Source organism: Callorhinchus milii, unplaced genomic scaffold (genome assembly GCF_018977255.1).
Source record: "Callorhinchus milii isolate IMCB2004 unplaced genomic scaffold, IMCB_Cmil_1.0 Scaffold5, whole genome shotgun sequence".
In the NCBI taxonomy this organism is placed as follows: Eukaryota; Metazoa; Chordata; class Chondrichthyes; order Chimaeriformes; family Callorhinchidae; genus Callorhinchus; species Callorhinchus milii.
The window spans coordinates 5995030-6011806 of NW_024704746.1; the positions used below are offsets into that span (position 1 = coordinate 5995030).

At 40.0% G+C, this 16777-nt stretch overlaps 1 protein-coding gene across 1 annotated transcript in view; it reads left to right on the forward strand.

Moving 5' to 3' along the window:
- atf6 (activating transcription factor 6) overlaps nt 1-16777 on the forward strand; it is a 115725-nt gene that overhangs the window by 62196 nt on the left and 36752 nt on the right. The window contains exons 13-14 of the mRNA XM_007902964.2: nt 4221-4288; nt 5923-6034. Coding sequence (XP_007901155.1) covers nt 4221-4288; nt 5923-6034 — 180 coding nt within the window. The remainder of the gene's footprint in view (nt 1-4220; nt 4289-5922; nt 6035-16777) is intronic.

Consider the following 16777-nt stretch of genomic DNA (forward strand, 5'->3'; position numbering starts at 1 on the left):
TCAGGCTCTGTTAACTACATTTATATCATTGATAAGTTTCAGCCAAATGCAGTGAGGAATAATTATTCCCCACCACAACTAAAAGTAAACCCATGTGTTCAATGAAATAAAAATTGGTGTTGTGAACCTTGTCTATATAAACCATGATGATTCCCACATGAAAGTGTAGACTGGATTCCATTCATTATTTAGTCCTTAACTAACCTCATTGTTCTAAATATATGTTAGAAGAGCAATAACATACCATTAAACGTTAACCTGTTGTAAGATTGTAGAAAACGAAAGTTACAAATTTATGATATTTACCAACTGATCGTTTTGATGGACTGGAATGTTTGTTTTGTCCTTCAACCAGCCTGAAGTGTAAGTGTTTAAAATACCCAGATTTTACAATCTTGAGCATTTTGTGATGTTTTTGTTTGGAAGGAATTTCAAAATAAATCTTATAAATGGTACCATAAGGATATACCAAGCATACTTATAGAGTTAATATATCTTATTCAAGGGCAAAAAAAGGCAACTGGTAAAGAGGTAAAGGTATATTATCTGTATTATTTCCTCCTTTGTATTCAACATGCAGTCGGAATATGAGTGATGGAGAGCAATCCATTTAGAAAATGAACAGCCAAACTATCATGTTCACTTTTATGTTTCAATATCTGACTGGTAATCCCTTAAGTCTCCTCAAATATGTTGGAGCTAAATCTATCAACTGATGAAAATGTCCTTGATGTCATTTATTTTTCGGGAATTTGTTTCTGCAGCTGAGTACATCGAGATTGAGTTCAGAATGTTACGTGTCATGTATTCGTGCTACTTATTTCATTTCTATTCCCTGGCTCCTGTCATTTATCTGCAGTCATGGAGAGCCAAAGGAAATAGACTATTAAGTGTATAACCCATATTACTGATTCACTGACAAAAAACAAACTGAAACTGATGCGCAAAAGAGATAACTTGACCTCATCTATACATTGGGGAATTGTAATGTGTGTGATAACTGTGGGTCACTGCAGCTCTATTTCAAGAATTATTTTTGGAAAACTAGGTTGTTCATAATTCCTGTATGATGAGTTCTTGAACTTAGCTAAATTGTTGATGTCAAATGACGGTTCAGGACTTTCCCAAAGGGAAAAACTTTGCCCAGCTTCCTTTTCCTTCCACACAAACCTCACAGTTTTCCAGTACCTGATTGTATACCAGATTGGTAGTGGTTTTGGACAAGCAATATTATAGTAAAATTAAGGGATGTGGGTTAAAATTAATTATATTAATTCTTTGTCTTGTTTTCTTTATGAGACGGTCTGATTCTTTCTGACTAAGAGGACAGACAGGCTCCTATTTGTAGCCTTCTGACAGTTTCTTGGGAACAGAATGTAAGAATATCTGACTTGCCCTTGTATTTTTTTTTGTCTACCCAACGAAACCTAGCAATGCCTAACTCAGCTAGGGAATTGCTCTGTGAGAAATTGAGGTTGCAAACCTACATCAGCTTGTCTCAATAGATAGCATTTTGCCTCTGGGTAAAATGCTTGTGGTTTCAAGTTTCATATCACTTGTTGAAGTTATCATTAGGCTGATACTCGAACACAGTTCTGCGAGATTGCTGGTTTGTCTGAGTTACCGTTTTTAAGATAAGATATTAAACTGGGGTGCTACAGTTTAATAATCAATGTTTGAATCCATACAGAGCTCACTGTATCAGAATTTATAATGTACAACTTACATTTATATCACTCCTTTAACGTATGGTAGCATCTTGGAGCTCTTTCCTGTGGCATGGTTTAACGTGAGCCGGGAGGAAGGAGAGGGGACTATAGGCACGGTTAAAGAGGAAAATTTTCAGGTACAATCTGAAGATGGGCAAAAAGGGGGTAAGGCAGATGGATTGAGGCAGGGATTACCAGAGATTTGGCTCAGAATGGCTGAAGGATGTGCAGAAGACTGGATCCAGGTAAGTGAAGGGGGCGAGTCGAGAAGTGGATGTGAGCAGGCTGGAGAGTTGGAAGGTGTTAGGGCATGTGGGTGAGTGAAGATTTTGAAATCAATCCAATCTGCAATAGGGAGGCAATGGTCCTTGGCAAAGCCTGGGGTAAAGGGAGTGCAGAATTAGTGAGAGTACGGGCTGTGGAGTTTTGAATGGTGGAGCTGGGGATACTGGCTTTGAGTGCATTAGAGAAATTGAGGAGAGGGGTGTCAAAAGTGTGGGTGAGGGTTGTGGGTGTTAAGTATGGTCGAAGGTGGGCAATGTCGTGGAGGAAAGTCGTCCTGTTCAGGGGCAAAATATGGAGTCAGGACAACTGGGGATTGAATAGGTCTCCCAAGGTTACGCACGGGTTCGGCGAGTCTGAGGGATAGGCCGGGAAGTTAACAAGGTCAGAGATGCAGGTGAGAAGACTTGACGGGAGCCAAGGAGGATGGCTTCCAAATTGTCACCATTCAGCTGCAGAAAGTTGGCGCTCATCCAATTGTAGCAGTTGTCATGTAATTAATGGGGTTTTGGCCTGTTGAGCTGAAAGTAAGTGCTTAAAGTATGTGAGAAACAATATGAGTGATGTGGTATTTTTCAATCTTGAGATTGACACAACTACTGATCAGGAGCTCCTTCCTCCTCCAACAGTAAAATACTTAGTTCAACTTTATTCAGGTTTAAATGCTATAACATCTGTGTAATAACTAACGTTTCAACATAATTAACATCATCCTGGTAAAAAGCGATGGAAAACAGATTTGTATGGAAATACCAGAAAAATTCAGTCCCCTAACTGATCTAACCAACTAACTTCTTCACAGAACTGGCAAGTAATTGTTTGTTAGGGAAATACGTAAGATTCAGTTTGTTCATGCTATTAAACTGTATTCTATAATAACTTAAATATTTTCATGACACCACCACTTGCTGCCACCAACACACATACATGACAACAACAACAACAAGATTCCATTTATTGAGCGCCTTTCACGTCAGGAGGACGTCCCAAGGCGCTGCACAGTTGGGTCATGACCCGAGCAGGGGGGAAATGGTCAGGGTGAGGGGAGGGAAAGGAGGGAGCGAGGAGGGGGGAAATGGTCAGGGTGAGGGGAGGAAAGGAGGGAGCGAGGAGGGGGGAAATGGTCAGGGTGAGGGGAGGCGAGGAGGGGGAAGAGAGTCGAGAGGGGAGCTGAAGGCTCGGTCAAAGAGAAAGGTTTTGAGACCGGCCTTGAAGGAGGAAAGGGAGGAGGTGGGGAAGGCACTGGGGGATAGAGTTCCAGAGCCTCGGGGCTGAGAGGCTGAAGGCCCGACCACCGATGGTAGGGCGATTGGGGCGGGGGACGTGGAGCAGACCGGAGCCGGAGGGTACGGGCAGGTAGGTAGGGGGATAGTAGGTCGGAGAGGTAGGAGGGAGCGAGGCCGTGAATGGCCTTGTAGGTGAGGATGAGGATCTTGAAATAATCCTCTGGGGGATGGGGAGCAGTGGAGTTGAGCGAGGGTGGGAGTGATGTGGTCGCGAAGCCTGGTGCGGGACAGTACACGAGCTGCAGAGTTCTGAATGACCTGCAGTGTGGAGGGAGGTGGCGGGAAGGCCGGCGAGGAGAGAGTTCCCATAGTCCAGCCTTGAGGTGACAAAGGCGTGAACCAGGGTTTCAGCAGCGTGAGGGGTGAGGTAGTGCCGTAGTCTGGCGATGTTCCGGAGGTGATGGAAGGCAGTGCCAGTTGTGGTGCGGATGTGAGGGAGAAAGGACAGCTCAGGGTCGAACAAAACGCCGAGGTTCCTGACCCCCTTCAAATAGTACTACTTTAAAATCCAGTCACCTTGGCTAACTCTGCCAGAAGTATTCTTGGCTAACAAAGCATTTCACATACAAATATAAAAAATGCTTATGATTCAATATGATGCCTTATTATGTCATAAGTGTCTCAATGATTTTACTATAAAGTATGAGGACTGCATTTGTAGGTGAATGTGGCAGACAATTTGCATAAACAGTATTATGCTCTCATCCAAATTCACATAAATTATTTTATTCATTGCTATATTAGACACTGAGCAGCTGCCACATTTGGCAATACAACAATCACTAAACTTCAAAATAATTAATAGTGGCGATGCATTTAAATATGACACTATTTAAAATACAAATATTGATGTATAGTTCCTGGTCATTAATTCTATGTTTACGTTCCCTTATTTACATATAAATAAGTAGTTTCTAATGTAACTGTTTTTACTTCCATGCAGAAGTTTCCCCAAAAGAAGACTGATGTAGCCCAGTATGTTCCAATGCAGTACCCGGACACTGATAAGACGTAAGTATCTTGGATTTTGAAATATTATTTGCTGGAAAATTGCTTTGCCTAAAATATTGTAAGTCTCCATAATTGGCCTCAGCTCTTACAGTGGATGTAACCTTGAATATTCTTGGAGAAAATGTAAGCTTTTATTGTTTTTAAAAAAAATCACATGGCAACTGGTTGCAAATTAACAGTCTGCAAAAAATCAGCATACCATTCCTGGGACTTTGAATTCAGCCTGAATTGATGGAATATCAGCTTCCTCTCCATCAGCAAAAAATGGCTACAGGTAAAATACATGTGGGAAATGAGGGCACGGAGCACAAATTGGCTGGGAAAAGAGCAAATTTTCACTGATAGTCGGGTGTTCTGAGTTTAGAGAATAGGGATCATTAATCTGCTTATGCCTGTATGCCTGTGTTACACTAATCTGAAAGAACACAAAGTAGAAATGGGAATCGTTCATTCCCACGTATTGACATTTCTCACTCTGAGTACAGTCTAAGTTTAAAATCTTCGCTGAGAACTCTTTGACAGACTTTATTTTTATTTGGTCTCTGGTCCTGTACACACAGACTATCATAACAGACTTCCTTTGATAATTGGTATTTACGAGATGTCTGGTAGATTGAATAGGAGCAGACCTAAATTGGAGATTGATGTTTGGCCCTAACGCTTGATAACGCGAGATAATGGCATTTGTTCCAGTTCTGAGAGTTGAAGATTTTGCTGGTACTGAAGAGGAAGCAGTGCAACTCAGCTCAATGCATTTGATAGAAAAAAAAATCTGAATTGTTTGAAAGGCAATGGGGGGAGGGGGAGCAGGAAAAATTCCTCTACATATTGCATTCTACCTCCCTACCCACCCTTCCTCTGCAACCTACAGACTGTTCCCTTTGCAGAGTAAACACCAGCTTACTTCATGTCCCTTCCCACCCTAAATGCCCCACGATCGCCATTTTTCCCCCACGCACTGGAGTTCCATCCTTTGGTTGAACCGTTAAATCGAGGTCCCGTCTGTCTGTTCAGGTGGACGTTAAAGATCCCATGGCACTATTCAAAAAGAGAAGGCAGTTTCAACTGGTATCCTGGCCAATAATCCCCCCCCCCCCCCCCAATAAAATTGGTCACTCAGTCCATGCTTGTTTGTGGGACATTACTGTGTGTAATTGGATGCTGCATGTAGCCCACAAAACAGTCACTCCACTTTACAGTATATCTTGTGCTTTGAAAAGTCTCAATGATGGGATAAGACATCGTATCACATGCAAGGATTATTATTATCACATTTGTGGTGCAGAAAGGATACTTGGTGGCCTGAATGGCCTTTCCTCATTTCATACTTTATATTCTTCCTCATCAGCACTTGTCTATGCTTCTCCAGCTCGGACCACCCTACCCGTTAGGGCTTTGGCTTCCAGAGTTAAAAGGAGCTGAGTGGGAATAATCCCTGGCTTGAATTTATACTTTGATATCAACAGCCAAATCAATGTATTTCTGTGAATGAAGTTGTAGGTGTATCATGCATTATATTGAATTTGTTTATAGATTTTCGTTGTAATCACTGCAGATTTGTTCTACAACATCTTGGCTTTAGTGTAAGGTAACGTCAAACTAATCAGCTCAATTTTGGTTTCTTCCCTTCACAGAACTGCAGGGAATGAGTTACAGGTTTATTACGCTCCAGACAGGCGCTTCTCAGAGTTCTTTGAAACCATTCGCAGGAGAGGGGATACGTTCTATCTGATATCATTTCGAAGGGTAAGTGTGCTTATTCAAGTACTATCAATGTCACACAACAAATGAGTTACAAATGTGGCCTATCTTTATTTTCCCAGATTATCTTCTTTAATACTAACTGTTTCACTGAATGAGTTCATGAAATGAAGTACCAGCACAGAGCCATGACAAGTAGCAATGAATTAGCAACAAACAGTCTAAGGAAGAGTCAGATAAATTATCCCCTCCTTCCCAGAGAATTTGCCTCCTCTTTCCTTGTACCAGAGAGGGGTTCCATGGTTGCCATCCACTGAGTCTTAGCAGTGTTAACAAGCTATTTGACAAAAGGGAATGTTGCTACTGTGTGTGGCCGGAGTGCTTCACATAAGTATGTTTCAAAGAGAGCTGGACAGACACTTGGAAATTGGGGGAGGTAAAGGGGGCATGACAAAAAGACAGGGCATCGAGGTTAAAAGATCTGCCCAAATCAAATGGGCTGAATGGCGCCTTCTTATTTTTCCATGCTCCTAAAAGAGGAGCTTGGGTCATGTTTATCAGTATGAAGTCTTTGACTAAATTATCACAAAACAGCTACAGTGAGCTGGATTACTAACCTCTTTGACATATCCTTCAGAAGAACAGTGGTAAAGTAAAACTTGAAATTCATAACCCAGCAGGAGATGGTTTTTGCAAACTCAGTTATGCTTTGAAGTTGAATGGTTGGCTCGCCATTCCCTCCAGGGTTCTTGAAGGGAACCCAGCAGTCACCAGACAAGGGAATTAAAAGACAGTTGATTGAAAGCCGGATCCAATTGTTGGGGATAAAGGTCACAAAGTCATTTGTACTGCAGTATGAATTGTGGATGCTGCAGGTCTGGATTGATGGAGATTGGATTGTCACTCATACAGCATAAGCACTCGTGTCATTCTGGTTACTTATCTTTGTTGGAAAAACAGCCCCGCATAGATAAAACAACAAAAATTACATTTGTTTAGCGCCTTTCACTTCGGGAGGACGTCCCAAAGCGCTGGACAGGCAGAGTTTTGGACCCGTGGAGGGCAGGGGGAGGAAGGAGGAAGATTGAAAGCATGGTTGAAGAGGAAGGTCTTGAGATGGGTCTTGAAGGTGGCAAGGAAAGGGGTGAGGCGGAGGGATTGCGGGATGGGGTTCCAGAGGGTGGGGGCAGAGTGGCAGAAGGCCCGCCCGCCAATAGTGGTACGAGCAAGTTGACGCAGGCCGGAGTCCGCTGAGAAGAGGGGGTTAGGAGGTCGCAGAGGTAGGGGGGAGCAAGGCCTTGGAGGGCTGTTAAGGTGAGGACCAGGCTCTTGAACTGTATCTTCCGTGTGATGGGAAGCCAGTGGAGTCGGGTGAAGATGGGAGTGGTAGGGTCGCAGAGTCTGGTGCGGGAGAGGACATGGGCTGCCGAGTTCTGGATGATCTGCAGCTTATGGAGGGAGGAGTTGGGGTGGCTGACAAGCAATGAGTTTGCATAGTCGAGCCTCAATGTAACAAGCATATGTGAGGGTTTTGGCGGCCTGCGGTGTGAGACAGTGGCAGAGTCGGGCGATGTTGCAGAGGTGCGGGATAAAGAGGAACTGGATTGTGCTGAGAACTGGTTTCAGCATGATAGCATTTTGAACTTTAGAATTATGTGCAGTCTAATATCCTTCATAATTATGGTGAATAATTGAAGCAACTTTTCAGTGGAGCCTTGGCGATCTTTCAGCTCCGATTATCAATCGGAGAGACCCATCTAGTGTGCCAAATAATTGATGATCCACTGCACTGAATTTAAAATGGTTGATCTTTTTTCAAAAACAGGTTAATACATGAAAGATCAGAGATTGAAAGACACAAGATTGATTATCTGATTTGTGTGTCTCCTGATAAGGGAGCAATTGTTGAAGTGACAGGTACCTAGACTGGAATCAGACTGGAGCGATGCATGACCTTTTCTTTAGCTGTAAGCTTCAAAACCTTTTTACGGTAAATGAATGGTTGCTTCTAATCTGGCTGTTGAAACATCAACTGTGAGAGGGGGAGAGAAACAATTTATCAAGACAATTAACTTAAATCCTATCATTGTTCATTATTAACTTGATTGGACAGTTGAAAATGACTGCTCCAAACTTCCTGCTTCCAAAATTTCAGTCTCTTTAAATTACTTGCGTCTGCATGGATCAATTGATAGTACACTCATCTCTGAGTTGTCAAGTTTTGTTTTAGTCCTACTTCAGATAGAAGCACTCTCGCCTGAAGGTTGTAGGTTCAAACCCCATATCGGGATTGAATGCAGAGTTTTTGCAGATACTCCAATATATTGCCGGGAGCACTGCATTGTTCGAGTTGCTGTCATTCGGATGAGGTCCTATCTGACTGTTCAGGCAGATGTTAAATACTCCCATGGCACTTCGAAAAGAGAATGGAGTTTCTCTTGCTATCAACAATCTCCCAGATGAAAAAAAATAATTGTAGGAAATTGTTGTGTACAAATTGTATATAGTGTTCATCTACAAAATGCACAGTCACTACATAACAGAAAATACTGTGCAGTATTTTGACATGTCCTCCTAACATTAACAATGCTATATCATGTGAAAGGATTATTATTATTTATAGGTAAAGAAAGAACTTGCATTGTTATATAGCACATTATGTTTAAACTTTCAAAAGTGCATCACCTGTAATTACTGTCCAGTATGGTGATATTGATATTTTATGGGCAAACATAGTGGTTGTTGACTGCAGAAAGGTCTTCCAAACAGAAATGGGAACAATAGCCAATTAATCTGCAGGATTGTTGGCCATTATAACAAGTGTAAAGACCTTTCTCTTTTTGAATAATATGATAGGAATTTTAAAAACTTCTCACTGAAGACAAAACGCATTTTTGAATGATTGCACTCACATGTATAGCATGGCAAATGTTGTAAGTTTAAAAATAGGAGTTATAGCACTTGGCTGACAGAATAGACAGACACTATTGTGGAAAGATAATGGGTTTGTAGTCTGATCATGCCAGGATGGCATAGTGTGGCTTGCATAACCCTGGGACATTTGTATTTTAATTTGAATACTAAATCAATACTTTTTTGTTTTGGTAAGATTGAATGCATGGTTCCTATCTGATAGATAATATATAGACGTCCTTGTGGCATTCTTAGTCATGAGGAATTGATGCATTTGAGGGCGTCTTACAAAAAAACATTCATGTGAAATATTTTTGATCAAACAAGTTTTCATTGGCAGTCCCTTTGTATCCTTGATCCTTAATGTGTAAAATGATCTACCACTTCCAAGTAAATATTGAAAACTTGGTGAACATTGTCAGCTGAAATGACAACTAAAATATGTGTAGATCTGTTATCCTCCGTGAAACCATGAGGTGCACCATGATAGCTGATTTGTAATTGTATAGCTTAATTTTGGTTCCAAGGGCACACTAGGCTATTTGGTCTGCACAATTCACTGGGATTTCATATTTATCTCCAGATCTTTACATTATACTTTAATTTTGGTAAAGCATTAATATATGAAAGAATACTAGATAAACAAGTATTATTTGCTGGGGTGAATGTTTGTGTGTGCCATCAGATTTGGAGAAATTTATGAAGGCAGGAAGACTCCAGGAAACTATTCAGTGTACTAGCATCGTTGTAAGATTGTTGGCCAGGATACTGGAGGAAACTCTTTTCAAAGAGTTCCATCACTTGACCCAGCTGAACTCACAGTGGAATATTTCCATTTATCTGGAAGATTGCTGGCCATGAAAGCAAGAAAAGTTCCCATTTCTTTTCAAATAGTACTATCGCCTCTGAGTTAGAATTCTGCTTGTTGATTCAAGCCCCATGTCGGAACTTTCCCCTCATAATTGATGCGTATATACATTCACTTTTCAGCATCAATTTAACATGGAATCAGACTTGGCTGTGATGCCTTTTATGTTTGAATACAACAACAGTTTACATTCTAGTTTTCACTTAGGTGAGGTGCTTGTAGGATGACTGTGGAACTTTACTCCGTATAAGGCTGGAGGAGGAAATCAAAGAGATAAGGGCATCACTTCCACTATTCCTGGGATATAAATGGAGTTTACAAAAAGCCCTGAAATAAAAAAAAATGACAAAGTGCTTTGATTTCACATTTTGGCTTTTTGTCATCTAATTTCCTCCCTTGCTCCTTTACATTTTGTTTACATGTATCTTAATATACCAAATGTATCAACAAAACTAGTCATCGGGGACTGTAATAAAATCCCTGTGAAAGAAACAAAAATGTTTTGTATGTGACCTCTCTTTTTGCATGACTTATTCAGTTAATTTCTATCCTGGTTTATGAATTTATACATCTACTGACAGTGTGTGACCTCTGTGTGATCTAGAAGTAGATCTGGCAGTTAAGTGTACCAAACTGCAATCACTGCAGTGATGTTTTTACTGCTTGTTGAAGAGAAGTGGAATGGAGGGAGGAGGTAAAGAATTGGAGTAAAATAAGTACAGAAAATCAGTTGGGTAGTTTGTTTTGTTACTGTTTTTGTAATAAGCCAAAGTGCTTTGGTAATGAGACATGATTGAGCAACTGAAAGAACAGACCTGAGGGCGCTTCTGTTAACAGGTTAGTTGCTTGTGTAGAGTCTTTGACGTGTCTTTCAACTGTACTGCAGATTGCTTTGGTGCCAGCAAAATTCTGTATTGACCTCTTCTGTGAATTATAATTTTAGAGGATTGTTGCTGTTTAATTCTTGTGCCTGTTAAACTAGATTAAAAAATGTTAATGTTCAGAATTACAGTTACATGTTTTAGAAGGTGCAGTCAAAATATTTATCATAAAAGAATACATTTATTTTGTAAAAGGTATATAGATTCTCAAATCTTTTCACACTGGCTCTATTATATTTTCATATAATTGAGGATTTCTTTTTCAAGTTATGGTAGGTCAGAATTTGCAAATACTTCTAGGCACTAAATGGCTATTCTCCACTTGTAAGAGACAACCGATGCATACGCGGTTAAGTTTATTTGTAAAACTACGGTTCACATCTGAGATTAATGTTCATTGCCTGAATATTAGAAGCATATAGCAGGTCAAAGTAATATACACAAATACATGTTAGTTGATTGGCGGATTGCTTTCCGGGGCAATTATCCCTCCAAAATAAGGAATAATAATGTGGTCACTGAATCCACGACTGTTTGTGGGACACTGCTGTGCACAATTGGCTGCTGCCTTTCGTCCCATAAATATACAGTCACTTCACTTTGCAGTATATTCTATAAAGCGTTTTGAAACTGCCAGCAGGAGATGAGGCAGTGTGCATTTGTTATTTTCAACTAGATGTGATATTTCAAAACATGCTGCTGAAGATTTATACCTTTGGAGGCAGCATTTGTTACTTTGAGGATGAATGGCAAACGAAGGGATGATATTCCTGGTGTATTGAGAGTTAACACAGCAAGCAATGTATCAACAATTTATGGCTCTGTAATCCTCGCACTTATTTTGCTCACAAAATTTACAGTTACTTTACAGTATATTCTTACACTGTTGCTTTTGAAATAAAAACTTTGGTTTTCTCACCTTCTAGCATCTCATACTCTGTGATTCCCTTACAGTGAGTAATTAGACAACTTGCTGTCTGGCCTTTGAGATGAGGAAGAGTGGTCCCATGTGACTCGTCTAGTGTCCTTGTGCAGCTTTATATTTCAAAAATATTTCTAACTTTGTCCTTGTCAGGAAGCAACAACAGATGGTTTCTCAGATGGTTCAGCTGGAATGAGGAATTTGTTACGCAGGAGACTGTGGGTATGAACGAGGATATGCCACAGTTGGCTGATACAAAACACAATATACAGTCAAGTTGTTGTGTCAAATTAGCTGATGTAGCAGCTACCTCACTATGTACACTGTATTTTCTAGTTTTTAATATTATAATTGTACAGAGCCATAAAAGCATTTAGTTGGTTGCAGCACTGAGAGCACTGCATCCCATTGTAATTTTATGTTTTTCCTTGTAAATTTTCCTATCTTCCCAACCTGAAGAGGTTTCAACTTATCTTCCCATTTTCTTCTTGCATGGACATGCAAACATTCTTCGATTATCTCATCTAAGTACAATACAATTTACATTTGTATATTGCAATGATCCGTGTGGGTGAATGTTTCAAAGCACTTAAATGGCTATTATTAATGTAAGCACCTTTCAGCAGGTCTCACTGAATAGCAATTTGGAACAGGAACTGGCCGATATTACAAGTTGCTAAGGTCAATTGTACTTGCCTTATTGCTGCATCAGCTTATTCAACATAATAATCCTTGCAGTTGATATTGCACCTTTCACATCCAAAAGGCATCCTAAAGTGCTTCACCGTATATGCTATATGTACGTGGCAGCCACATAATGTCCCATCCCATAAACGGCTATGAAGGGAATGACCAATTTTATTTGAGGATTGTTGGCCAGATCACTGGGAGGAACTCTGTTCTCTTTTCAGTTAGTCCAGGGATCTTTACGTTGGGTCTGAAATGTTGTACACTGTCCAGCGCCTTGGGACGTCCTCCCGGCATGAAAGGCACTATACAAATGTAATGTTGTTAGACTACTGCACTTGAAGCAGCATTATATAAATACAAGTCGTTGTTTGTTGTCTCATACAAAGGATAGCACCTCCAACAATGCAACACAACTCCAGCAACATATTGGAGTAACAACTTAAGATTACATGAGTTCCAAGTCCCAATGCGGGGCTTGATCCCACAGTAAGATTCAGAGGCGAGATTGCTACCAACTGAACCTGTATGACATACAATGATACTGATTTCTGCACACATGATGCACACATTAACAATAATGTTTGCATTTAAAATAGTGCCTGATCATGTCATTGAGATGTCTCAAAGAGCTTTACAAGATGCTCTGTGATGTGGTTTGACTGTGCATTTTGTGGGCAAAATAGACAAAGATCAAACTTGGGATTTTGCTGATCTGTGTGGCCCAGCTATTACTTATTGAATTAAACAGCACAACCAACAGGGAGGTCTCTCCCTTTATTTATTTTTTAGAATTGCTGTTGGAAAGCACAGAAGCACTTGAACCATACCATCACTCAATGTAAATTCTTTGAATTTATGCTTCAGAAAGAAATGTGCAAAAGGACCTTTGATGAAGTGAACCCCCCCCCACCCAAACACTATAGGAAGTCAAAATGGAATAACAACAAATTACACTTGTATAGCGCCTTTCACATCGGCTAGTTAAAACATAGACATCCTATTGCCTTGGGGTGTCCTCCTGACCTGAAAGCCACAATAGAAATGCAATTTGTTGTTGTTGCATTTTCTATCAGCTTTCAAATCTGCTTGTGATTTTTTTGAAAAATGAAAACAGTTTGAGTTAGTACAGTGTCAAGCTTATAACATTGAAACATTTGGAATTGGAATACTTGTTTTGGAGCCAGGTTTAATTTGTCATAATTTAGGCTAAAGTGAAAACATTTAACATGCAAAATTAATTGTTTGCAGCTGAAATTACAACAAAATATTGTTTTTTTCTTACAATAGTCCACTTATTCATGGACTCCTGGCTGTCTCTCTACCTCAAGGTTATCTGTGAAATCAATTCCTGGTTTTGTGTTTTTGAAACAAACAAGATCTCCCATTTACAAAATCTTCACACGCAAAAGGCAAATTTGATCTGCTGGATCTGTTCTGAATTGCAACAATAAGGTGATGCTCAAGGCCCATATTTTTGGGAATCGTCATGAATGAAAATAGATGTTAAGATGTGTTTTGAGGTGATGTGAAGCTCGAGCTTTAACTTGTGGAAAGAAAGGCAGACTGAAGGGAGACCGGACTTGGTTTTAATTACACACTCAGAATGTAGGGAGATAAGGGAGTGTGTAGGATTCTGTTTTTGAGCGCTAACGTTTGTTTGTGAAGCTCCTTTCAGCTTTTGCATTTCTGTCACTTGTCTCTACATAACTTTCTCCAATACTACAATTTCCTTCCTGTAAAATCGTGATCTGAACTGAACACACCACTCTAAATATGGTATAACCAAGGTTTTATAGAAATTGAGCATTAATTCTCTACTTAATATTATAATAAACCTTTGTCATTACATTATTACATACTCTATTCATCTGGACATAAAGCTAAGGACTTTATTTGCTTTCTTTATGCACCCGCATCGCTACTTGTCCAGTGAGTCTGAATTCCTGGATCTCTTTATTTCTCTTCTCTTAGGATCCTACAACAACTACACCTTGCATTTATATAGCATCCTTCACATTCGGTAGTGTCCTGGAGAGATGTACTACCATCCAGTATACAGGCGGCAGCTTTATGCTTCCTCCCAAAGTGAATTTTCTTGTATGAAATTTCATCTGCTATCTTATCAACCAATTCTGCAAGCTTATTTATGGCTTCCTGTATCTTTCTGCAATCCTCTTCACTATTTACAACCCTCTCCTAGTTAAGTATCGTCAAGTATAATCCATGTAATTTGAAACTGTACCTCCTATATCTGAATCCATGGTGAATAGTAGTGGAACACTATTTCCTATTTCTTGACAGTCTGAAAAACTGTTCTTTGCTCCTACTTTTTTTCTATTTTCCAGCCATCCCTCAAACTATTCTGCTACCTCTCCCTTGACTCTGCATGCCATCTATTGATTCCACAGAACAGCGACTAACTCATTGATGGTCTAAACACTTCACTTCAAACACTTTACAGAATTTAGTGTAGTAATTTGGATCTTTCAGGCAAACACAACAGCTGATTTCCACACAATGTCATACAAAATCATAAAGTGAATGCCCAATTTTATTGGGGTTTATTGTTCACCAGGAGAAATTTCCTTCTCTTTTCAAATAGTGCCTTGTCATCTTGAATGTCCACCCAAACAAGTAGATGGTGCCATGTCATTTTGAATGTCCACCCAAACAGGTAGATGAGACCTCAGTTTAACATCTCATCCAAAGAGACAGCACCTCCAACAGTGCAACACATCCCCAGCAATGCATTGGAGTGTCAGCCAAGACGAGGTGAGTTCAAACTCCCAATGTGGATTTGAACTCAAAATCTTCTGACTTCTAGGTGAGAGTGCTACTAATTATGCCAGGCTGACGTCTGGCAGCTTCATCTATCAATAACCATGTTGAGGAAAACAAAGCAGGTCTTTGATGTTTTATTCTCTACGTATGAGACTGATGCCTAGTATGATCCAGACAGAAATCAGGAGGAACAAGATATTGTGCCAAGTTCAGCTGGATCTCAGCTAAAATAAAAGAATGTGATTCTTTTATTTTTTGCACAGCTGCATTTGTTTAACTTGGATTCCAACAACCATGTGTTTGCACTTGGAAGGAGCTGAAGGAGATTTCTCAAGCTATGTAGCTCATTGTAAATTACTGTATTTATTTGCTCATTTCAGTCTTGTGACTAAATTCTCACTGTAAAGTCTTCTTTATTGAAACGTATTTCAAAGGAAGTGAAAGTGAGTGAATTAAATTTGCGTTTACTATGGTAAATACTAGAGAAAGCAGAGTTGATAGACTTGGAAATATTAGAGTTGGAGAACTATTCAGCGTACAAACTTTAAAAAAAATCAAATAAGCCTCTTGATTCTCATTTTATGTGGTGCATTTTTGACTTGTGGACCTTACAGTTTCAGTATTCAGTATTGGTGTTATGTTCCGTAAGTTCATTGCTGTTTATGAAATGTTGCGGTGTGCAACTTGGCCAACATGTTTGCCCACAAAACATACAGTCACTCCATTTTACAATATATCCTGTGAAGCACTTTGGGATGTCCTTTCAACTTGAAAGGCGCTCTACCAAATGCAAGGATTATTATTATGATAATTGTTATGACCCACATGTATCTTAGAGCGTTTGGTTTTAATGGTAATATGATGATAAGCTTGACCTGTAGTGTTTTATTCCCTGCATCAAGAGGATGTGGTTTGGGTCCCAAAGTGCTGGATCTTTCCAGAGGAATTGTATTTTGCCCCATAACAAATTTAACCAGTATTTATATAGTGCCTTCATATTGGGAGAAGCAGTTCACATATCTGACTGAGCTGGGAGAGTGTTGGGAGGAGAGGGAAAGGTAACTGAAAGAACAGATGACGAGATGGGATATAGTGAGTTTTGAAGGCTGAGAGAGAGGGGACATAGCAGAGCGACTACAAGATAGGGTTCCACAGAGCCCATTGATGAAGAAGTGCAGTGGGCATGGAGCAGACTGATGTTTATTGAGCAGCCACGACATGAGAGTTGTTGCAGAGGAAGGGTGGAGCAAGGCCATGACATGAGGAAATAATCTATAAGAATTATTTAATGATATTATCCATGGATGGGGATAATAATAATCCCTCCAAAAAAACAAAACAATAATAAATTGGTCATTTTCAATCCCTGACTGTTTGTGGGACATTGCTGTGCGCAATTGGCTGCCGCCTTCGCCCACAAATATAGTCAATTCACTTTACAGTGTGTTCTGTGAAGCGCTTTGGGATGTCCTCCCGACGTGAAAAGCGCTATATCAAATGCAAGGATTATTATTATTATTGTTAAGTGTGCTGGGACGCTACCATTCATGAGGTGTGCTATATAAATACAAGTTGTTGTTTTTGGGGGGTATCTTCATTATGAACACAAATCTTAAATCTGAGGCAGTATGAACAGGTTCACATGGGGGAGCCTTTCAAAGAAGGGAGGTTAAGAATTGTTCTGTACAAAGGAAACTGGAAGCCACGTTTGATCTGGTGAGCCTGAGGTGAGA